The following is a 20877-nucleotide window of genomic DNA, read 5'->3' as shown; positions in this document are numbered from 1 at the left end:
AGAAACTACCCCCACCTAGGGTTGAATAAATTTTGCCTCAACGGGCAATGTTCTGCCAAGGTCATGCAAATATTTTCCTTGCAATCCTTTTCTTACCACTTCCTTTTTATATTTACTTTGGGTTAATACGACATTTCCCTCTCTAATCTTGCGATTTTCATAAACACAATTATATTTCCATAATGCACATCACGATGACTCCAATGTATACCTCGCTACCGCACAATGCCCTGGTGCAACCGATGATGGAACACTCATCCTACGCTAGAAAATTATTGTTTTATTCATCAAAAATCGTTACATCTCTAATACTCCATATTGATGGACAATATTTCGCTTTTCCTTCCGTACAGAATCAAATTTTCAGGGGATGCCTACATATATCATGATTTTAGACTCGCACCACTGGCCGGCGCTTAATCAATCACCAGAGTTCTCCCTAGTCTGGCCCACCACCGAAAATCCATCCATGTTGTCTCGATAAATATACGTGAAAGCTATTACACTCTATATATATATATATATATATATTACAGTGGCAGCAAAGTTTTTATCTGGGCCAAAAATTTCTTCCGAAAATATATCTTACATCCACAAGTTGCATGTATGCTACACTGACCATTCTCTGACACAAATTCTCCACCAAATTGATAAAACTTTGATGAACTCGCGTTGAAGATAATGTCAATTATTTTTTTTCTCGTCAAATCATTTTGAAATACACTGTATAGATATAGTATATATAGTAGAATATTTCGCATTAGCAACAAAGTTTTATCTGGATCAAAAATTTCTTCCAAAAGTATCTTACATCCACAAGTTGCATGTACGTTACACTGACAATCCTCCAACACAAATTCTCCAGAAAATTGATAAAACTTTGATAAACTTGTGTGGAAGATAATACATTATTTTTTGTCGTCGTAAAATCATTTTGAAAATTTGCAAATAGTGCATAAGTCGAAAAACTCGTTGCTGTTTTTTTTTTTTTTTTTTTTTTTAATCACAATGGCCATCAGATATCGAAGCTCGCTAGGATCCATGTATTTCGTTATATATATATGTATATTGCTGATTCTATATACACAATAGTATAATACGTGACGTAGAGGAAGGCGAAGATCGTGTAACCACGAAATCACCCATACAAACCCCTCCCCCTTTTTCTACTTGAAAAATCACACAGCCATTTCTCCCCGAGGGTGCGAAAATATGTTTTCACTCTCCCAGCTATGAAGCTTCGATCCTACCAAATTTCCAATCCACTGCAAAACGAACGAACGACACCGACAGTCGATGGAAAATCGCCAACATCGATTCACTCTTATACCCTGCTTATCATTAACCTTCGAAAATTTTATTATTTTGCATGCAAAAAAAATGACAATTTATCCCAAAACAATAAAAAATCGAGGAGGAAAATGATTGGTCGAGTCAATAATTTTAACCAAATTGATTAATCGACTTTGGTTCTACAAAATGATCCAAGCCAGAATTTTTGCAAAATCAAATGTAACAGCGTGAATTGCGAAATAAAGTTGCGAAAATCTATCCTGTTAAAGAGGTTTTAGAGAGGTTTGTTGGTAAACGTTGTATGGTTGTTGCAGGAAATTATTTGAAAAATCTGAATCGTGTCAAAAAGTTTAATTGGTAATTAATTTCTTTTCGCATAGCTACGCCTAATTAAGCGTGCATGTTGGACCAGCTGCACGAACGATTACAGGGAGTGATCTGTGTAGTATCGACATTAACGTCGACTCTCGCACGTACTTTCATCATTAACCAATTGAATTACCGAATTCCGTTCAATTACAGTGATAATCTGCTTGATCGATCTTTGCTGCTGAGCTCATAAATATTTTCCATCCTTGCCACATTTTTCTCCATCAGAAAGCTAATTATTCTCCTCTAATTTTGCTGAAACTGCCAATTTTCCTGGTACGAGCCTCTACTGACAAAGCAACATTATTAACGAGTCTATTAATTTAAGTTATATATATATATATATATAGTTTTGAAATTAATTACAACTGTTGTAATAACACAAGGTTTTTTAATTAACGTACTTTATATCGAGTAAAATACATGGTGGTTTTTGTAAATTAAATATTTAATTATATTGTGTTAAATGTTTCAAAGTGGAGAATATAAATAATTTGAGGGGGGGGGGGGGGGGCACGTGGTTCAGCAAATCTCGAAGGAAGATGCTGATAAAAAAAATAGGAATAAAGCTTTTAAAATGATTTATATATATATATACAGATTGAAAAGAATAATTATTATTTTCCATATTAATCACAGGTAACTCGTGCGTAAATAACTTAACAAGCTTTATATTTGAAACAATGTTGTTATCAAACGATATGTACGTCCAAACCATTGAAACTTTACCAGAAATATTTTAAAACGTATATCAATTAATTCGCAACAAAATTTGCAAACTCATTCTCGCAGCGTTGATTCAACATTCTCCCAACTACATTCGTCGTTAAAGCAAACCACCGCATTAATTTCTCAGGTATATTTAACCTCGTGACGTGGTTGAGCGAATTACGATTAATTCGACGATGCAACATTTTTCATCATTGTGCGTATTATTTGCTAATTGAATAATTGCAAAAATTTGCAAATTTCTCATTCGATGAAATGGCCAATATTTCGCAGTTCCTGAAAAGTGATAAACAAGTACGCATGGCCAGACGTCTAATAAGCGTTTACTGTTCGTTCCTTCCCCCCCCCCCAAACATTACCCTGCAGTAAGAAAAGAAGAGGACATGTTCTGTTCTCCATCCACACGTTGCAAATAAATCCACCTTGAGATATACGCAAAAATGTGCAAATTTCCCATTCGATGAAATTGTCAATATTTCGCAGTTCCTGAAAAGTGATAAACAAGTACGCATGGCCAGACGTCTAATAAGCGTTTACTGTTCGTTCCTTCCCCCCCCCCAAACATTACCCTGCAGTAAGAAAAGAAGAGGACAAGTTCTGTTCTTCGTACACATGCTACAAATAAATCCACCGCGAGATATTCGGAAAAATGTGCAAATTTCTCTTTCGATGAATTTGCCAATGTTTCGCAGTTCCTGCAGAAAAAAGTGATAAACAAGTACGCATGGCCAGGCGTCTAATAAGCGTTTACCGTTCGCACCTTCTTCCATCTCGCTGATCCCCTCCTAGCATAACTCTGCAGTCAGAGAAGAAGAGGAAGAGCTCGGTTTTTCGTACACACGCTGCAAATAAATCCACCAGGAGATGTTCGCAAAAAGTATCGTCGCACCGCAGTTGGATGCTTACCAAGTCGAACCTGCGCGATTCTGTCGTAAAGATTGGTCCTGCAAAAAATCCTCCAGCAGTTTCAGCCTGGTTTTTGCACAAATGTAAATACCAAGATTACGAGAGATTAAGGAAAGCCGGAGGACTCGTGTCTGGGTTAGAGTAGCACATATGTATGTGTGTATGTGTATATGTGTCGAGTATTTAAATTATCGAGCTCGATTGCAATTATAGAAATGCAGGATTGGTATAATATCAGTGACGTAACTATTTGGGGGGGAGGGGGGGGGGGGGGGGGGAGAGATCGTCAACCCCTGAGGCGATGGCCTATTTCGAGGATCGACTCGAACTTTTAAAATGTTTTAAACACTTCGTGTACAATGCTGATCGAAATAACCTGCTAATTAATATTGATAAGTTTTGAATTAATTAATTTTGTCAAAAGAAACATTCTTTCAACGAGATTTTACTTTAGATCGAACGATTGGTATTAAAATTAAATTTTCAGGACATTCGAAAATTACCCCTCGGATAAACTTTACTGAAATTACATCGAGAATCGACTCGAACTTTTAACATTTTTTAAACACTTCGTGTACAATGCTGATCGAAATAATCTGCTAATTAATATTGATAAGTTTCGAATTAATTAATTTTTCAACGAGATTCCACCTTAGATCGAACGATTGGTATTAAAATTAAATTTTTAGGATATTTGAAAAGTACCCCCTGGATAAACTTTACTCGAATTACACGAATTTAACTATAGTCTCACGGGGCATTTAGCTGCTTAACGAAAGATTACTTTTTTATGGAAACTTCCTGCACGAATTCTACCATGCGAGAGCACCTTATGCAAAAATTTCTCTCGTAAAACTTATCCCTTTTTCTGCAATATAATCCTTTATCCCCAGCTGCACGGTCCATACCTTTAAATTCTTTCTTGGTCCACTGATAAAGCTACTTTTTCCAACGAGCTCCTGTTTAAATTGACAATGTGGAAACTGTACAGGTATTGGATTCTCGTTACGTACGTCTATTTTCCAATTTTATGGACAGGAATATCTTTACTATTTCCAATTAGTTGGATAATATCATTTAACGAGATTAATTTGTATATTTAATCTCGTTTGTGTCTTGTCATATTCAAAACGATTGCAATTCTTTTTTATTAATGTTGAGTTTGAAAAATTTTGAATTATACAAGTATCTCGCTATTTTTACTTTTCTTAATTTCAGGAAAGATATATGTGCATTTTTCAATATGAACTCGTCGCATTTCGACAAGTCTGATATGAAGGAAACCTCTGGAGAATCTCCGAACGAATTGAATTTGTCTCTTCAGCGTGTTAAATATTGTCAGAACCCATATTATACACGTTTGAAAGACTTTAGGAGGTCAGCCATGCCAAAATTATTTCTCTCCTAGCATCACGTATCGTCTGCCACAATTATTACAATGTTGCTCCGTGCAGCAACAATGTGTCGAGCTTTTGTATTCCTTATTCGAAAATTCTTTCGCAAAGAAGGAGAGAGCGATGCATGCGAAAGTAGTACTTTTGTAATTGAAAACTTTTCCCAAGAACGACAAATGCACTTTCTCGTCTAGTTTTCAAACTTTTTCAACGATTACGCGCGAATCGAATGAAGAAGAAAGCAATCGTTTTGCTTCCAAATGAAATTCGATGTGGGAAAGTTTTATCGCGAATTTTTGCGATTAAGGACGATTCGTGAATTGGAAAATGGGTGCTTGATAAATTCAGAGGTTTTTTTTACATATGAGAGAGTTTCCTTAATATTGAACAGCACATATCAAAGGAGAAAATAAGCAAAATCTCTCTCTCATCATATATAAATAAATAAAAATATAAAAATGTAAAAATTATTGTTATACAAAGTGCTGATGGAGTATAAAAATATTTTGTTTTCTTTTTTTGCAACATTTTTAAATTTTACACACTTCGATAGGGCCTTGCATTATTTTTATATATATATACCATTGATCACACATGGGGGGGGGGGAGGTAATTTTTATCTCTCTAAATAATTAAATATAAACATTAAATTTTGTTATTCAGACTTTACAAAATTTAATTCATTTTCAAGTCTATTTGCAATCGAACAATAATCATCCACGTGAATAAATAATAAACTGACGAGACTGCAAGGTCCAAAGTTCAAATCCTATGAAGCCTGTGGTGCATAAAACTAATTCTTTTTATTAAAACACAATCCCACACTCAGCGTTAGCAGTGTATCGTTCCAACCAACTTCCCACTGCTGACTTTGCAAAATTTCACATATTTTTCTTATAGAAACCCTCTCACGTGAAACGTAGTAATTTTTCGTTTAATTCCTTTTTTTCATCAAAAAGACACGCAATTTTCTCTCGGTGTGGTGAATCAAAAAAGTGTGTAATTAAAAATTCACCAGCTTTCTCAAAGGAGAAAAATTGAAATAGGAAAGTTTTTAAATTAAAAACAGTTTTTCTTTTTGATTTGCAACAATAATAACGTTTCTTCCAAAGAGCAACAACAAAATTTCCATCTCAGATCAATTTTACACCACGTGAATATTTTATCACAAATAACACACATCCTCTGTAACCAAAACCATACATATATATATATATATATATATATATATGTATATATACCACTAGAAAATGACACTCGTATATCATACACAGTGGCCAATCGTCGTGGTCAGTCTCGATTGGTTAAACCCAACGACTCGAATCTCCACATGTTTATCGAGTGCTGAGCACTCGTGAGGTAACTTTGCCAGAGTAGCTCATTAACTCTGTGAATTCCCTCGCAGTGAGCCAGCAGAGGTTTACTCCACTTTTCCAGCTCTTTCATCTCTAATTAACTGTGCAGACCTCCAGGGAGAAATTACTTTCTAATTTTATAAGGAATATTCGGCCTCTAGTACACGTAAAACTTTAATAGCCTCCTAAGAACGAGCACTGGTTACCAGGAAAAGACCAACAGATTTTCATATTTCTCAAGGTGCAGGTGCATTAATCGTTTGGTTTATACAATTTTATTTGTGTGTTTAATCGAGAAAAATGTTTAATTGTTAATCATTAAAATTGCATGATTTGGAAAGGGAAAAATCTTTAACTGCCTCCTAAGAGCGAGCATTGGTTACCAGGAAACGACCAACAGATTTTCATATTTCTCAAGGTCGTTTGGTTTATACAATTTTATTTGTGTGCAATCGAGAAAAAATGTTTAATTGTTAATCATTAAAATTGCATGATTTGGAAAGGGAAAATATTTTTGGGCAAATTTCTCGAATGATTTCGACATAGGAACGAGGGTTGAATGTTGTTAACTTTGAAATTCTCAAAATGTTCGCGTCTTTTTGAAGAGAGAGGGAGAGAGAGAGAGAGAGAATTCTTGATTTATACGCGAAAGCCTCAAAGGCAGACGCGACGAGAGCTCGGGGCTTATTCGCGCAATTTTCTTCAGAATTTTCCACGTCACCAGACGCTTTCACACATTCCTCGCTTAATTCCCGCTTTTCTACCTTAACATTTTTAGTAACAGCAACAATGCTGCTCGAGTCACTCGCTTCTACAAAAGTATTGTTCTACTTAGTCGTCTAGTAACAAATTTTCTCGTTCTCAAAGCAGTTGGTGTGATTCCTCTGATCGCATTTTTAATCCTGTTTTCAGTGAATTGTCATTTGGAGAAAAGAGGAGAAACAGAAATAATGATGTAGTTATACTCGTAAATAGTGTTTTTTCTTCTAAGATTTTTAGCAACAGCAACAATGTTGCTCGAGTCAGTTGGTTTCTACAAAAGTTTTGCTCCACCTAGTGGCTTATCAGTGACCAAACAATTTTTCTCATTCAAAGCAGTCGATACAATTAATCCAATGGCATTTTAATCGTGTTTTCAACGAGGCTTCACTTGGAAAAATGGGGAGAAAGAAGAGAAATAATTAGCAACAGCAACAATGTTGCTCGTGTCAGTTCATTTCTACAAAAGTTTTGCTCCACCTAGTGGCTTATAGGTGTCCAAAAAAATTTTCTCATTCAAAGCAGTCGATACAATTAATCCAATGGCATTTTAATCGTGTTTTCAACGAGTCGTCACTTGGAAAAATAGGGAGAGAGAAGAGAAATAATGTAGTTATACTCGTAAATTAGTATTACGTATGAGCCAGGGCAGAGCAGAACGAAGGATTCTTCCTCTTGGACAAATAAACAGCGGTGACCCGATAAATAAAACGAACCAGGTCAATTTGCAAATCGGCCAAAGAGTTTTAAACGCTGCCTCTAATTCTGGCCTCGTTGCAACTTTTGCGAGTTTTAACGCGTATCGCGAGTGCTATCTGTGTACTCTATACTCTATATGTATAGAGTGCATATCGGGCAAACATTGAAGGAAGAAATAAAATTTGTGTGAAAATAATAGCATTTTGCAATATTGGACGACCAAGCTACATTGGTTTATTCATAAAGCAGATACGATAACTTCCTGGGTCAATAACTTGTCGATATAAGAATAGGGAGAGTTGAAAGGAAAATTTCTCATAAAAAACGTGCTTCCCCCTCTCTTACCAGTTAATCTTATTATTCTACCTTACAAATTCTACATAGATTGGAATTTTTTTTTAAATTAACTTTTAATATTTATCTTATAGTACATTTTTTTAATATGCTATACAAACAGAATAATAATTTGTCATGTTCAATTAGTTAAAAATTTAAAAACAGTAGTTTCTCGTACTTTATAATTGCCACTGTTTCTCTCTTCGAGTCCTGGACTGAATAGGGTGCATGTATACTGGGAAAAGAGTTTCTCCAAAAGTGGAGCTTGGAAAGAGAAGTCCAAGCACTCGCATTAAACAATAAATGATCGTTTAAAGTTAACCCCGAATGATATTTTTACAAAAAATCTGATAAAAAACGTTCTTTCCTCTCTCTTATCACCTTCTACTTAAAAAAATTATCCTTTAATATTTATATCTTATAGTACATTTTTTTAATCTGCTATACAAGCAGAATAATAATTTGTCACGTTCGGTTTGCCGAAGAGATTTGCAAAAAGCAGTTTTCTAACACTTTATAACTGCTATTGTTTCTCTCTTCGAGTCCTGGACTGAATAGGATGCATGGATACTGGGAAAAGAGTTTCTCCACAAGTGGAGCTTGGAAAGAAAAATCCAAGCACTCGCATTAAACAATAAATGATCGTTTAAGGTTTACCCTGAATGATACTTAAAAAAAAATCTGATAAAAAACGTGCTTTCCCCTCTCTTTATCATCTTCCACTTAAAAAATTATCTCTTAATATTGATATATTATATAGTACATTGTTTTCCTGCTATATAAATAAAATAATAATTTGTCACGTTCAATTAGCCAAAGATTTGAAAAAAGCACTTTTTTCACACTCTGTTACTACCATTGTTCCTCTCTTCGAGCCCAGGACTGAATAGAGTGCACGCGTACTGAGAAATGAGTTTCTCCACAAGTGGAGCTTGGAAAGAAAAATCCAAGCACTCGCATTAAACAGTAAATGGTTGTTTAAAGCTCCCCCCGAGAATGTGACTTTAAAAAAAAATCTGATAACACTGGCAATCGATACACATTCGTCGAGTGTCTTTCCTCGTTAATTCAGCTGTTAATTTTTCAGTATCCCCCCTCCCCCTGTGGTAAAGCTTTTTAATCACAGATTATTCCCACAAAATTCCCTACTTCTTTACACTTTGGCAATTTGTTTCATCAGCAAAGTGAGGAAGCTCGAGTTTGGTAAATTTCTGGCTGCCAAGGAGGATGAATATTAATGATAACAGGCTGATGTAATGCTAATAATAGGTTCGAGCAGTGGTACATCCAGAATTACATTTTTCCAACATTTCACAGGCTCCCTTGCTCCTCCTCCCATTGTTATTTTACTGCCAGTGACCTGAGTAACAATGGAGAACGCTGTGTCCTTGAAAAACTACCGAATTACCATACTGATGACGTCACTGGGGAACCGATAAAACGATTTTTTCTTTCCTTTCGGAATTTCGAGGAGGTGAGGGAACGAAAGAAAATCTATTTATAGCCAGGAGTTTTATCGATCAGGAGTTTCTACGGCTGAATTACTCTCTTGCGGGTATCGGCTGCAGACAGGAAGTCGTGCGAGGACTCGAAGCATTGTTCGTGAAAGGGGACAGTGTACCGAGTGGCAAATTCGTTTAATCAGTTCTCGTACCATTCGACCCGAGGAAATATTTAATTTTGAAAAATCATCCACTTTGAAGTCCTACTTTATTATTGTTCCTTCCAAATTGAAACCTCGTTGCTGCCTCGATTATCCATTCGACAAGGCAAATTTATATCTCTCTATGGAGATGGGAAAAGAATTGTCCATTTGTTAAATTTTTTTTTTTTGTGAAATTTTTAGTGTTAAAATATTATTCTCTATGAAATTCTAAATGTCAAAAATGATTCTCCTTTAATTTTTCCACGTACCTGTCTATCAACATCGGTATAAACATATGTCTTTATCTACCTTTATATGTACTTGCCATTGAGACACACAATCCTGTCTCTCTTGATCAGTATAATCACAAAAGTTTCACATGGAATAATAGAAAGAGTGTTAAAAGTATTTTTTTGAAAATTGCAACACGACTTTGGTCGACAGAGTTTATTTCTGGGATTCTTTGTGGGAGTACAAAGGAATTCATCCCATTCTCCAGCTAGATTAAGTCTGCCAGCGATAAAACTGGCTCGACGATTTACTCTTGACGCTCGTGTGTAACAAGCCACTCGCAGAATTTCAACGAACCGTTGTGTGAGCGTTAGCGGGAGCTCCACACACCGTTTAACCCTTTCATATATATCTGCGGGACTGATCTATTCATCAGTGACCTTTGACCTACGACGTGATATCCAGAGAATCGAGTATTCTCGTCGAGGCATGTGGAGTGATATCTCGATATAACGACAGCATCGACTTTAAATGGGTTCGATCGCGATGGTAGGACGTACGTCTTTGATTGGTTAAGACACTTGCAGAGAGGCTTCATTTTCAGTCTCATCAAATTTGCAGACTCGAGTTCGAAGCCTTTCGATCTTAACACTATAAGGATATATAATATTCAGGAGGGTCCTTTAAAACGTTCTTAACTATAAATTGTTCAAAAGATGAATTAAACTTTTTCCAAAAGACAGTTGTTCGATATATATATAGGCTTCATTTTCAGTCTCATCAAAATTGCAGAGTCAAGTTCGAAGCCTCTCGATCTTAAGACTATAACTATATATAATATTCAGGAGGGTCCTTTTAAACGTTCTTATAACTATAAATTGTTCAAAAGATGAATTAAAATTTTTCGAAAAGATAGTTGTTTAATATATACAGGGTGTCCCACGAACGATGGCCATGTCAATACCATCGGATAGGGTACGAAATTCTAAGTATACAAATTCTAAAAACTGTTTGGCTAGCACTCTTGGTTAAAAAGTTATTTGCACAATTAAAGATTTTCGATTATAATAGACATTCTTAAAGAGGAAGATTGTTTTGGTCGCGTTATAAGGCTAAAAGTGCTAAGATTCTGTGAATTAGAATAATAAGAAAAACACAAGGCCAAACACATCCACTTGAGCCTATGCAGTGGTTGAAAAACAAACTGTCAAGTTTCGAATATGAGCGATATAAAAACAATCAAAACATAAACACTCTCGAGAAAAGCTATAAGCTAAGATTCAAACTTTTGCAATTTCATTTAATAAATTAATAATAATTATTTTTGAATTGTACGTATTTTTACTAGGAAAATGAGTCCAAACTTGACATAATTACGACTATTTTTAGCGATACTATTAATTAATGAACAATTATAATAAACTGTAGAATTGATGTAATTATGTTGCGTTTGGACTCATTTTCATCGTAAAAATATGCACGATTCAAAAATATAAATAATTAATTTGTTAAACGAAAGTTGCAAAAGTTTCAATCTTAGCTTGTAGCTTTTCTCGAAAGTGTTTATGTTTTGATTGTTTTTATGGCGCTCACACTCGAAACTGCCGTTCGGCCTTCGACCAATTCATAGGCTCAAGTGGATGTTTGGCTTTATGTATTTCTTAGTATTCTAACTCACAGAATCTTAGCATTTTTGGCCTTATAATGCGACCAAAAGAAACTTCCTCTTTAAGAAAGGCTACTGTATAATCGATAATTTTTAATTGCAAATAACTTTTTAACCAAAGGTGCTAGCAACAAAGTTTTTACAACTTTTTTACTTAGATTTTTGTCCCCTATCCAATGGTATTGGCATAGCCATCGTTCGTAGAACACCCTTATATATACAGGCTTTATTTTGAGTCGCATCAAAATTGCAGACTCAAGTTCGAAGCCTCTCGATCTTAATACTATAACTATATATATATATATATATATATATATAACATTAAAAAGTGTCTTTTAACCAGTTAACTGCTTTTATCCAGCATACTCGTAATAAGAAAAAACAAATTTTTTTGTAACACGAATATATTCATCATGTATTATTTTTTACAATAAAATTCTTTTTATTTACTCAGTTAACTGGTTAAAACGTTCTTAACCACAAATTATCCAAAAGATGAAATAAACTTTCTCGAAAAGACACCTATTCAATATATATATATATATATATATATAAGAATGAACTCACGTTGACTACTGCTACGTCGAATGATGTTCTCCAAGAATGTGTTTTGCGGGGCTACCAGGCCCCTACGCCCCCCTGGCATCCTTTATCAGTGTAAAGCTCTCTTCCGATCCTGGTCGCTATCAGGACCACGGCCAATCAATGACCAAGACGACGACGCGCCACAATCCTTTCGACATAACGTGTAACACTCCTCTTATTTCCACCCACCAGTAGAGCTTTGTCTTTCCTAACACACTCGACTCGACGACACTTGAAAACTTCACTTCATCCACATCCTCCTCATCGTTCCGGAACTCTCTCTCTCTCTCTCTCTCTCTCTCTCTCTCTCTCTCTCTCTCTCTCTCTCTCTCTCTCTCTATATATGGACCAAACAACAATGACCTTGAAGATTCCCAGATGGACCAAATCAACTCTCAACGGTACCGTTCTCCAAACCAGCTTATCGGTACCTCGGATCCTCCTCTTCAGTGGAGAACAAGAACACGAAGAGCCACGGGACAACGCGAAGTTGGCCGAAGGACGCAGCAGCGAACAAAATTCTTTCTCTCCTCTTTCACCTTTTTTATCCCACTCCCTCGGTCCTACAGGCAAGCCGGTCGATGCACCATTCGTCGAGACTCGGTCCACTCCCGATCAACAGCTCGCTCTCTCTCTCTCCCTCGTGCTTCTTCTCTCCTTCCCCTCGAGACCTCCGAACCCTCTTCTTCGCTTGATCTCACCTTTCAGCTGACATTTCAACCGCGTCTCCCTCATCAATCGCGATAACTCGATTCTTCAGCTCGCGCACCGGTGACAAGTCGAGGAAGCTGCGGGATTCTTCGAAGAGAGCAAGAGAGAGAGAGAGAGAGAGAGAGAGAGAGAGAGAGAGAATACAGCACTCCTTCACCAAAGAGAGTCTCAGGATTCCTTCCGGTGTAACTCGAGTGTTCGCCGACGTTTCTGACGAGATTTTAGTCGCTGGATGCAACGGTATGTTCCTGACACGTTCCAGACACGTTCCTGGAACGTCTTCGCGGTGGTTGCAGGGGTTTTTCTCGGTTTCTATCGGCGTTCAAGGTCAGCCTAGCAAGGGTATCCGGCCACGACCTCGGGGACCACTCCGAGGGCACTTGTGAGGGGTCGCAGGACGAAGGATCCTCGCACCAATCCGCTGCAGGATCAGCGAGGTTCTCCAGCCCTAACCGCAGTCCTTCCACGCGCTGAAACGACGGCGACCACCACGAAGACGACCACGACGACGACGACAAGGGGGGTACACTGAGCGACAACAACGCCGTGACTTCGCCGTTGTTCTCCACATCCTCAGCGTCCTCCTCGGCGTCCATGCAACTGCTGCCTGCGGAGGTGGACATTCCTCGCAGAACGCTCCTCTTCCTCTCGCCCTCACATCGTCTCGATGGCCAATTTTTTGTCTCTCTTTTACCCCCTCTCTCTCTCTCTCTCTCTCTCTCTCCTCTCCTCTCCTCTCCTCTCCTCTCCTCTCCTTTTATCCGCTTTTATTTGTTTTCAACTCTTCTTCTTCTTCTTCTTCGGATGCTGGTACCTCCTCCTCGGTTCGCTTCTACTCGAAACAGGAAGCCACTCTCAGTTATCCTGATGCGAACCCACTTTTCAGGACCCGCCAACTAATCTGCAACAGCAAAGTTAATAGCTCAGGTCAGACCGAGGTCACTCGTGTAGTTTCAAGGATACTTCGGGAGTCGTACCGATCAATGACTGTCTTCAAGGTGCGTGTGTGGGTGGATTTTGTGAAATAGGGAGTTTTGGGATGGTTCTCGTGGCTTGTGCAAGGATGCATGTTTCTGATGGCGCTCTTGGATCAATGAAAGACCTCGCTCGCTCTCTATGTAGGTATATATATATATATATATGTATATTGTAAATGTACAGTGTGTAGGCTTTGCAGAAGCTCGAGTTGCACGATTTTTAAATTTTCAGTACGAAAAGTGTGAAAGTAAAATGTGATAAATTTGTTAAATATTTTCTTCGGGTATTAATTTCAAGTCCTCGAGAATAAATAAAAACTGTATATAATTTTTATATATAGTGTATAAGGCTCTGCAGACATTGACGTTGATATTTGACGAAAGATCGTACAATAAACAGAATGGTTATCGAGTTTATGTACCGTAGTATAATATTAGAAGGAAAATGTTAAGCTTCGTTCAGTTTAATCGGATTAAACTCGTTAAACACCTTATATATACATATATATGTGTATATAGCGTGTTTTAATTAATTTACCTTCAACGCCTGAGAATTAAATGGGAAGAAGGAGAGATTTAATTAAATATCAAAGTGAAATAAATAATAATAACAACAAAGTGTACAGGAGAACTTGCACAGTGTTTTACAGTTATCATTAAAAAAGTATAGAGGAGATTCGTCATAATCTTTGCAAAAAAAATGTCCTTTTATTTTCGTGTAATTAAAAGTGAGCTTTGCCCCACGGTCGCACTCGATCATTCTAAAAATGCTGGACATGGTCATGCTCTGTCAACAATTTGTTATTACCAATGTTGCTTTGTCAGGAATCATTAAAATTATAATTAATTAATTATATCGACTGCTCCTCGTTCCAATTATTAAAAATATCTTCAACTCACACTAATAATAATAATAATAAGGCAAGAGTCTCAATATCGATCACTTTGAGGCTACCAAGTGCAAATAATTTTTTTCACCAAATCGATCAAGTTTTTAACCCAGTTGTAATCTGGATTTGTGTAGGAATCATTAAAATTATAATTAATTAAAAATATCTTCAACTAACACTGATAATAATAAAGCAAGAGTCTCAATATAGATCACTCTAAGGCTACCAAGTGCAAGTAATTTTTTTCACCAAATCGATCAAGTTTTTAACCCAGTTGTAATCTGCAGGAAGCGAGCGTTTCAAGGCGGAACTGGAAGGGTAAGGTTAAGGCGGTAGCGATAAAGGGGGCGTAAAGTCGAGAATCATTTGAGAAATAATCTAGATCAAGTGCAAGAGACTGCTTATTATGGATCTGGATCAGATCTACGCCAAGCTCAAACGTACCTCGTACCAGTGTCGTGCACGACTGGTTCGGAACGTTTTTCGAACGTTTTATAATCGAATAATGGAGGTTTGCTTTCGTGCAGCAACTTTGTGCAACCTTGCTGCTTTTTTATACAGGACGCTTTATTTATTTACAAAATTGCTCGTTTCCAAGATCGCGTGGCAGAAATTTCTGGTTTCGACTGCGGCACCAGCAGGGAAATCCCCGGATATTTCTAGCAATTCACCAACCAGACTCAGCAAAACTTGCAATCGTTCATTTGCAAGAATCCTAATAACGCACCAAGGTCGTCCTAAATTGGAGATGAAGTTTGGCAGGATCGATAAACTCTGACTGGATTGAGTAGGTTTTCTATGTGTACGTGTGTAAGAAGACGTAACCTCGATGTTGCGATATTTCTACCAGTGACGTCACAATATCACTGTATTTCTATTTCATAATAATGACGTTACAAGGACCAATTTTGGTACCAGGAAAAAATGTTTTTTTCGTCAGAGAGATGATTTTTCTTTGAGTAGAACGATATACCGGGTGGCCAATTAATTATAAACAAATTCCTATATTTTTATAATTTAAATACTGGACTGAGTAGTTTCTCTGTGTACGTGTGTAAGAAGACGTAACCTCGATGTTGCGAAATTTCTACCAGTGACGTCACAATATCACTGTATTTCCATTTCATAATAATGACGTTACAAGGACCAATTTTGGTACCAGGGAAAAAGTTTTTTTTATCAGAGATGATTTTTCTTTGAGTAGTTCGATATACCGGGTGGCCAATTAATTATAAACAAATTTTTGTAATTTAAACACTGCACTGAGTATTAGTTTCTCTGTGTATTTGTGTAAGAAGACGTAACCTCGATGTTGCGAAATTTCTACCAGTGACGTCACAATATCACTGTATTTCCATTTCATAATAATGACGTTACAAGGACCAATTTTGGTACCAGGGAAAAAGTTTTTTTTATCAGAGATGATTTTTCTTTGAGTAGTTCGATATACCGGGTGGCCAATTAATTATAAACAAATTTTTGTAATTTAAACACTGCACTGAGTATTAGTTTCTCTGTGTATTTGTGTAAGAAGACGTAACCTCGATGTTGCGAAATTTCTACCAGTGACGTCGCAATATCATTGTATCTCTATTTTATAATAATGACGTTACAAGGACCAATTTTGGTACCAGAGAAAAAATATATTTTTTACTCAGAGACGACTCCTCTTTGAGCGGATAGTACGATATACCTGGTGGCCAATTAATTAGACAAAATTTCTAAATTTTTATAACTTAAAAATCCTAAAAGAGTGCTTAAGTATTTTTATAAATGAAAATTTCCTAATGAAAATAAGAGTTTTAAAAGCTCAGATAACACCGAAATCACAGTAATTTTCTTCCATTAATGAACTCGTTCAAATAAACTCCTGAGATAAATGGAAGAAGCCTCGAATTAAGTAATTGAAAAATGTTATACACTAGCTTATCCTTTTTCTGGCAATTATTCATACCATCCTATGCCGGAAACTTGGTATCATAATATATAATAATAAGCTCCCTCTTTCTCTCTCTCTCTCTCTCTCTCTCTCTCTCTCGTCAAGTCCCACAGGAGAGAGGCAGAGAAATTTATTTAAATCGTTAACTGGGCTAAAAAAAGTCCATTGAAAAATGTCGTCCACTCAAGTGAGAAAAGATTACAGGCATTATTCAAAGTATTTTTCTTGTTGTTTTCTTCTCTATTTTTCTCTTCACTTTCTTACATCGAGGCAGTGAATAATGGCTCTAATAATGATCCGGTGCAACGTATGAGAAGCAGTCACTGCGGAAAATCTTATACTGGGTAAAAATTTTTTTAGTACCCACTTTGAGTAAATGGAGAACCGTAATAAATATATAAAAATATCAGAGAGACATAAATAATTGTATATTCGGTTAAAATGAATAATTATACTATATATATATATCCTCATATATAGTCCCATTGACAAAAATATCACAAAAACACCATCCAACGAATAAATGAATAAACGAAAAATTAATTACAATTTCTAAAAAAACTCCAAACGAGCAACAAAAAGATGGAACAAAAAATTAGGAATCAAAATGGATTAAAAAATTCAAGGTCACACGAAGAACACTTTACAAAACGAAAATTCCTCCACTCAAAAATTTATCAATATACAATTAAATAATATCCACAAATAAAATTCACAATTTTAGAAAATGCAACAAAAAACAATTTCCATTTATCCAAGTTAGGTGCTCTTGAAAAATTCACCCGGTATACACAGCAGAGAGAAAAACGATGTTTGTAAGGAATAAATAAGTTCTTCTCGCGATCCAAGGTAAGAGTCTTAGGATAGAAGGGGGGGGGGGGCATGAAAAGCCTACCACTGGTCATTTTCAGTACTCGGTGTTGCTCGATGTGTCATGAATAAACCTGGATATTTAATGCACGAGAGTTAGCAAAGAAACTGAATTAGAAATAGTGCAAGAGAGAGAGAGAGAGAGAAGAAGAGGATTCGCAATTTCTCGCGAATAGCTTCGCGTGCAATTTTGCAATTTCTTTATTACATTTCTCATGATTCACCGAGTAAATCTGGAAGTTTGAAATATCCATGAAAATCAGAACTCTGGCAGTATTTATTTGCAAGACGCAGCACGTTACAACAGGCAGGAGATCCTAACACGTAAACGATACTGACATTACGAAGCTGAAGAATTTTCTTGCGATCTGCACGAAGCTTCTCTAAATATGGAATAAGTTTTTTTTCTTTTATTCGAGCGTGGTGACCTTCCCACTGAGTCTCCGCTTCCATTAATCTCTTTCCTTTGCTCGGATGCCAAGTCATTGTTTGCTCGAGATCTCCGATGCTGCTGGAAAAACAATTATGAAGAATCTCGTTATGTATCATTCTGACGTCACTGGGTTCGAGCTTCCGTCGAATCCTCTTGTGCAAGAAACCACCCCCCCCCCCCTCCCTCCCTTTTTGACGTCCAATCATGGTCCAGGAGGCCCCGATTAATTTGCTTCTGCAGGAAACATCGAGGCAAATATTTGCACATTGGAGGAATTTAAATTTTTCTCCTGTAAAATGCAAATGGTCGCTAAATATAGAAGGTGTTATAAAAATCCGATAAGGTCGTTGACCTTTCCATCGAAGGAAAGGGACGAAGAAGAATTGTTTCCCAAGCGTTCACCCCGAAAGTCAAGAATATACAGGGATCTATCTCCCAGGATTTAAAGGTTATTTCCCACAGCTCTGTGAATATTTAAATGGCAGCATCGATTTTTCCACTCGGGCCAACCGTGAAATATTCCTTCTGCAAGGTGTAAGGATTCGCCTTGGAAATTATTATGCGATTCTTAAATTATAATTTTCATAAGGGGACTGTGTAGTTTGTTGAGGAGTTGTGACGTAAACTTGTCGCGTGTCAAGGTGTGTCTATTCGGGGTGGGAGTTGAAAACTTGAGGAAGAAGATGGTGAGATTTTTTAAGAGAGTTTACTTCGATTGGACGTTATACGACTGTTGCTTGATGAGTTTTCTTGATTCGTGTTGATGCATTGGTCGATGGCTTCGAAATCTTTAAATTATAATTTTCATAAGGGGACTGTGTAGTTTGTTGAAGAGTTGTGACGTAAACTTGTCGTGTATCAAGGTGCGTGCGTCTATTCCGGGTGGGAACTGAAAACTTGAGGAAGAGGATGATGAGATTTTTTAAGAGACTTTAGTCATCGAGTTACTCCAGTTGGACGTTACGACTATTTTTTGATTTGTTGTAATTCTTATTAATGTATATATTGGTTATTACCTTAAAAATCCTTAAATTATAATTTTAATAAGAGTCCTATACAACACATCTCGGAACCACGACGTAAACGTACCATGTAACAATAAGGTGCGTCAATTCGAGATAGAAACTAAAAGCTCGACGAACAAGCTGGTCCAAAGGTTTTCCACGAGATGACGAGATTTTTTAAGAGAGTTTGCTCGTCGAGTTACTCCAATTGGACGTTACGACTATTGCCTGGTGATTTTTCGTGATTCATGTTGATGTACCTACTGGTTATTGGCTTCGAAATCCTTCGGAGCAACTCGTTAATTTTACGACCTTGGCAGCGGCTGATCGTGACCCCCTTTAAGAACGCGATACGGATCGGTTTGGAACACACGAAGGACTAAGCCAGTTTGCACGAGAACCTTCGCTCCTAGCTCGACCCAGCCTCGTTTCTATATCTGTGTACTGCATATATATATATATATATATATATATATAATATATACTAGGTAAACCCAAGTTCAAGATTGATGTGGCTCGGTAACAATTTTTCTCTCCAACTGTAATTTCGATCCCTTTATACACACACACACACACACACACGAACCAATCGATGCACGAGAGATTGATAAAACTTGAAAAATTTTCCATTCGTTTAATCGTAACTAATTTCTTCGAGATCGCGATGACATATATATACCTGCCTTTGGATGGACCAACAAAACTTTTCCAAAACTGCACTTTTCGACCATTCCACTTTCGAAACTCGAATAAAGAATCATCGAGTTCGTCATTGATATCATCAAAATTTACTCACAGAGTTGCACTCGAGAATTCCACGATAACGCAATTCCTCTTGAGTTTCACGACTCTAATCGTCCACGATTCGTACGATGAATGAAGGAAAGTTTTGTGGAAAGGGGGGGGGGTGGTGGTCAATTGGAAAGTGGGAGATGAATTTATTATGTCATCGATTCAAACCCTTTGCTGGGTTAGCAACGTCACAGCGTCATTTGTTCGTATAAATTTATATATAAACGCATTTGCCACGTCATTTGATTAAAATGAATAATTATTTTGTCGATTATATAGCGATAATTAACTATTTACTCGATATTGTTCTATTTAAATGGATCGAAATGCTCGTTGAATCATTTATCATTTGCATCGATCGAGCGACGAGGAGTTCGGACGAAAACAAACTCCGTGCAGCTTTTGATTTTGTGGCTGGGCCATGTATGACGTCACAGGCTCAATTGCCACATAGTCATAATTATTTGGCGCCAGAATTAATTGGCTCGACAAAGAGAGCCAGGGAGTTAATGGAGCTGGCGCGTGAAAGCTGCTAACTCGTTTAAAAGAATTTGTAGTTGGTTGGAGAACCATGGGGATTCTCGTTGGATTGATCGAAATTGGGGCATTTTTGTCGAACGTCTTGTATTTAAATTAAAGGCAAGTGCTTCTTTGCTCAAATTCTTTTTTTCTTAAGTTTTATTGGGATTAACATAAGTACAATCACTGAGCTTCAATTTATTTCTTCATTGGTTCAGAGAATTGTAGAGAGTTTTTTTTTTTTAAGATTGTGAAAAAAGGTCATTGACACTTTGCACATTGTGAAAGTAGATGGTCTATCGTGCAACATTATATTACTCGACGTTGATGGAATAAAATTTATGGAAATTGTATAAAAATTAAATAATTGATTTGTAATCCATTGTTATTTGTCTAATTAAGCTGCTAACTCGTTTAAAAGAATTTGCAGTTGGTTGGAGAACCATGGGGATTCTCGTTGGATTGATCGAAGTTGGGACATTTTTGTCGAATGCCTCGCATAACTTTAAGGCAAGTGCTTCTTTGCTCAAATCCCTTTTACTCCTAAGTCTTATCGTGATTAACATAAGTATACAATCACCGAGCTTCAATTTATTCCTTCATTTGTCCAGTGAATTGTAGAGAATTTCGTCTTATTTCCTTTTTAAGTTTGTGAAACAGGGTCATTGACACTTTCCACATTGTGAAAATAGACACTATGTGGCTACGTTATTTTATTATCACATTAAAAATTCTCTTACAAGAATATCACTGAACGCTAATCGAACAAATTAAT

At 36.8% G+C, this 20877-nt stretch overlaps 1 protein-coding gene across 3 annotated transcripts in view; it reads right to left on the bottom strand.

The window, feature by feature from the left end:
• Positions 1-13392, bottom strand: part of eag (ether a go-go) — an 85463-nt gene extending 72071 nt beyond the window's left edge. For 2 of the 3 annotated variants that reach the window (XM_066737597.1, XM_066737599.1), the window contains exon 1: positions 11950-13391. In XM_066737597.1, the coding sequence (XP_066593694.1) occupies positions 11950-12028 (79 nt within the window). In that variant the 5' untranslated portion in view covers positions 12029-13391. Of the gene's footprint in view, positions 1-11949 lie in introns of all 3 variants that reach the window. The other variant, XM_066737598.1, reaches the window with a different exon arrangement.
• Between the last annotated feature and the right edge of the window lie 7485 nt (positions 13393-20877).

Source organism: Prorops nasuta, unplaced genomic scaffold (assembly GCF_024137725.1).
Source record: "Prorops nasuta isolate Cenicafe-Biocafe unplaced genomic scaffold, Cenicafe_Pnas_1.2 PNAS00017, whole genome shotgun sequence".
Lineage (NCBI taxonomy): Eukaryota > Metazoa > Arthropoda > Insecta > Hymenoptera > Bethylidae > Prorops > Prorops nasuta.
The sequence above is the reverse complement of the archived record's forward strand: the minus strand, read 5'-3'. Positions and strand labels throughout refer to the sequence as shown.